Below are 3403 nucleotides of genomic sequence, written 5' to 3' on the forward strand. Positions count from 1 at the left end.
GATGATGATGATGTTGATGATGATGATGGTGATGATGATGACGATGGTTATGGTGATGATGATGATGATGATGGTGTTGAGGATGATGTTAGGGATGATGGTGGTGATGATGATGACGATGTTGACCATCACGATGGTTATGGTGATGATGATGGTGGTGGTGGTGATGGTGGTGATGATGATGACAATGATGATGATGATGACGATGATGATGATGATGACGATGATGACGATGATGACGACGATGATGATGGTGATGATGATGGTGATGATGGTGATGATGATGATGTGATGATGACGATGATGATGATGATGATGATGATGATGATGATGATGATGATGATGATGATGATGATGATGACGATGATGACGATGATGATGGCGATGATGATGATGATGGCGATGATGACGATGATGACGATGATGATGACGATGATGACGATGATGATGATGACGATGTTGACCATCACGATGGTTATGGTGATGATGATGGTGATGGTGATGATGATGACGATGATGATGATGATGATGATGATGATGATGATGATGATGATGATGATGGTGATGATGACGATGATGTTGATGACGATGATGATGACGATGATGACGATGATGACGATGATGATGACCATGATGGCGATGATGGTGATGATGACGATGATGATGACGATGATGATGATGATGACGATGATGATGTTGATGGCGATGATGATGATGATGATGATGATGGTGACGATGATGATGATGGTGACGATGATGATGATGGTGATGATGATGATGATGATGATGATGATGATGATGATGATGATGATGATGATGATGATGATGATGATGATGATGATGATGATGATGATGATGATGATGATGATGATGATGATGATGATGATGATGATGATGATGATGATGATGATGTTCATGATGATACCAACAACGGCACGTTCCTCTGCGTGTCTCAGATCTCCAGTCTCCCTGAGAAGCTGCAGTCGGAGGTCGTGGAGAACGGGGAGAACTTCTCTGTAGGAGAGAGACAGCTGATGTGTATGGCCAGAGCACTGCTACGAAACTCGAAGGTCAGCTCACAGAAAGATCTCCTTTTACAGCAACATACAATGCACATACAGCTAGCCGTACTGTATCCCAGGAAAATGGATTTTACGGTACAGAAATGACCAGGTATTTACTACCAATGTTACATAGGTACCTAGCCTCGATTTCCAAGCTTCTACCAGACTGGAAGGATGGCGTTGTGAGACTACACAGCTGGTATCCTAGTAACCTGAATGACACATTAGCCTGGTACACAGCTGGTATCCTAGTAACCTGAATGACACGTTAGCCTGGTACACAGCTGGTATCCTAAGTAACCTGAATGTATCCTAGTAACGTTAGCCTGGTACACGGCTGGTATCCTAGTAACCTGAATGACACGTTAGCCTGGTACACGGCTGGTATCCTAGTAACCTGAATGACACGTTAGCCTGGTACACGGCTGGTATCCTAGTAACCTGAATGACACGTTAGCCTGGTACACGGCTGGTATCCTAGTAACCTGAATGACACGTTAGCCTGGTACACGGCTGGTATCCTAGTAACCTGAATGACACGTTAGCCTGGAATGACACAGCCTGGTACACAGCTGGTATCCTAGTAACCTGAATGACACGTTAGCCTGGTACACGGCTGGTATCCTAGTAACCTGAATGAAACGTTAGCCTGGTACACAGCTGGTATCCTAGTAACCTGAATGACACGTTACCCTGGTACATAGCTGGTATCCTAGTAACCTGAATGACACGTTAGCCTGGTACACAGCTGGTATCCTAGTAACCTGAATGACACGTTAGCCTGGTCTCTCTTTCTCAGATCATCTTGTTGGACGAGGCGACGGCGTCGATCGACTCAGAGACGGACTCTCTGATCCAGCACACCATCAGAGACGCGTTCCAGGACTGTACCATGCTGACTATCGCTCACCGCATTAACACTGTCCTGGAGTCAGATCGTATACTGGTCATGGACGCCGGAAGGGTAGGCTACAAACACACACACACACACACACACACACACACACACACACACACACACACACACACACACACACACACACACACACACACACACACACACACACACACACACACACACACACACACACACACACACACACACACACACACACACACACACACACACACACACACACACACACACACACACACACACACACACACACACAGGTTCAAGCTGACTCCAACTAAGAGAATAAAACCTTAAGGCTCTCCTGTTTTTCGCTTTTCAGAGAAACTTTCATGTATTGGCTTCATATTGGTTTTTAAAAGGTTTCAAAACAAACTAAACATTGGTGAATATTGATAGACTGAGAGGAGATAGACTGATGTATAAATGAACTGAGATATGTGTGTGTGTGTGTGTGTGTGTCTGTGTGTGTGTGTTCTGTGTGTGTGTGTGTGTGTGTTCTCTGTGTGTGTGTGTGTGTTCTGTGTTCTGTGTGTTCTGTGTGTTGTGTGTGTTCTGTGTGTGTGTGTCTGTGTTCTGTGTCTGTGTTCTGTGTGTTCTGTGTGTTCTGTGTGTTTTGTGTGTTCTGTGTGTTCTGTATGTTGTGTGTGTGTGTGTTCTGTGTGTTCTGTTTGTGTGTTCTGTGTGTGTGTGTGTGTGTGTGTTCTGTGTGTGTGTTGTTGTGTGTGTTCTGTGTCCACCTGGCAGGTGGTTGAGTGTGACAGTCCAGAGGTCCTGATGTGTTCTCTGTTTGCAGCTGTTCTGTGTGTGTGCCAACACCGTGTGTTCATGAGCCTGGACACACCCCCATCTGTAGTCTGGACACCCCCCATCTGTAGTCTGGACACACCCCCATCTGTAGTCTGGACACACCTCCATCTGTAGTCTGGACACACCTCCATCTGCAGTCTGGACTGTGTGTGTGTTCTGTGAGTCTGGTCACACCTCCATCTGCAGTCTGTACACAGGTGTGAGTCTGGTGTTCTCCATCTGCAGTCTGGACACACCTCCATCTGCAGTCTGGTCACACCCCTTGAGTCTGGACACACATCCATATGCAGTCTGGACACACATCCATCTGCAGTCTGGACACACATCCATCTGCAGTCTGGTCACACCTCCATCTGCAGTCGGGACACACATCCATCTGCAGCCTGGTCACACATCCATCTGCAGTCTGGACACACATCCATCTGCAGTCTGGTCACACCTCCATCTGCAGTCTGGACACACATCCATCTGCAGTCTGGTCACACATCCATCTGCAGTCTGGACACACATCCATCTGCAGTCTGGACACACCTCCATCTGCAGTCTGGACACACCTCCATCTGCAGTCTGGTGACACCTCCATCTGCAGTCTGGTGACACCTCCATCTGCAGTCTG

The 3403-nt window shown here is 46.7% G+C and overlaps 1 protein-coding gene across 1 annotated transcript in view; it reads left to right on the forward strand.

The window, feature by feature from the left end:
- Nucleotides 1-2901, forward strand: part of LOC124018643 (ATP-binding cassette sub-family C member 12-like) — a 159864-nt gene extending 156963 nt beyond the window's left edge. The window contains 3 exon segments of the mRNA XM_046333982.1: nt 957-1070; nt 1864-2028; nt 2725-2901. Of these exon segments, the coding sequence (XP_046189938.1) occupies nt 957-1070; nt 1864-2028; nt 2725-2901 (456 nt within the window).
- Nucleotides 2902-3403: the final 502 nt, after the last annotated feature.

This window comes from Oncorhynchus gorbuscha, unplaced genomic scaffold, assembly GCF_021184085.1.
Source record: "Oncorhynchus gorbuscha isolate QuinsamMale2020 ecotype Even-year unplaced genomic scaffold, OgorEven_v1.0 Un_scaffold_553, whole genome shotgun sequence".
Lineage (NCBI taxonomy): Eukaryota > Metazoa > Chordata > Actinopteri > Salmoniformes > Salmonidae > Oncorhynchus > Oncorhynchus gorbuscha.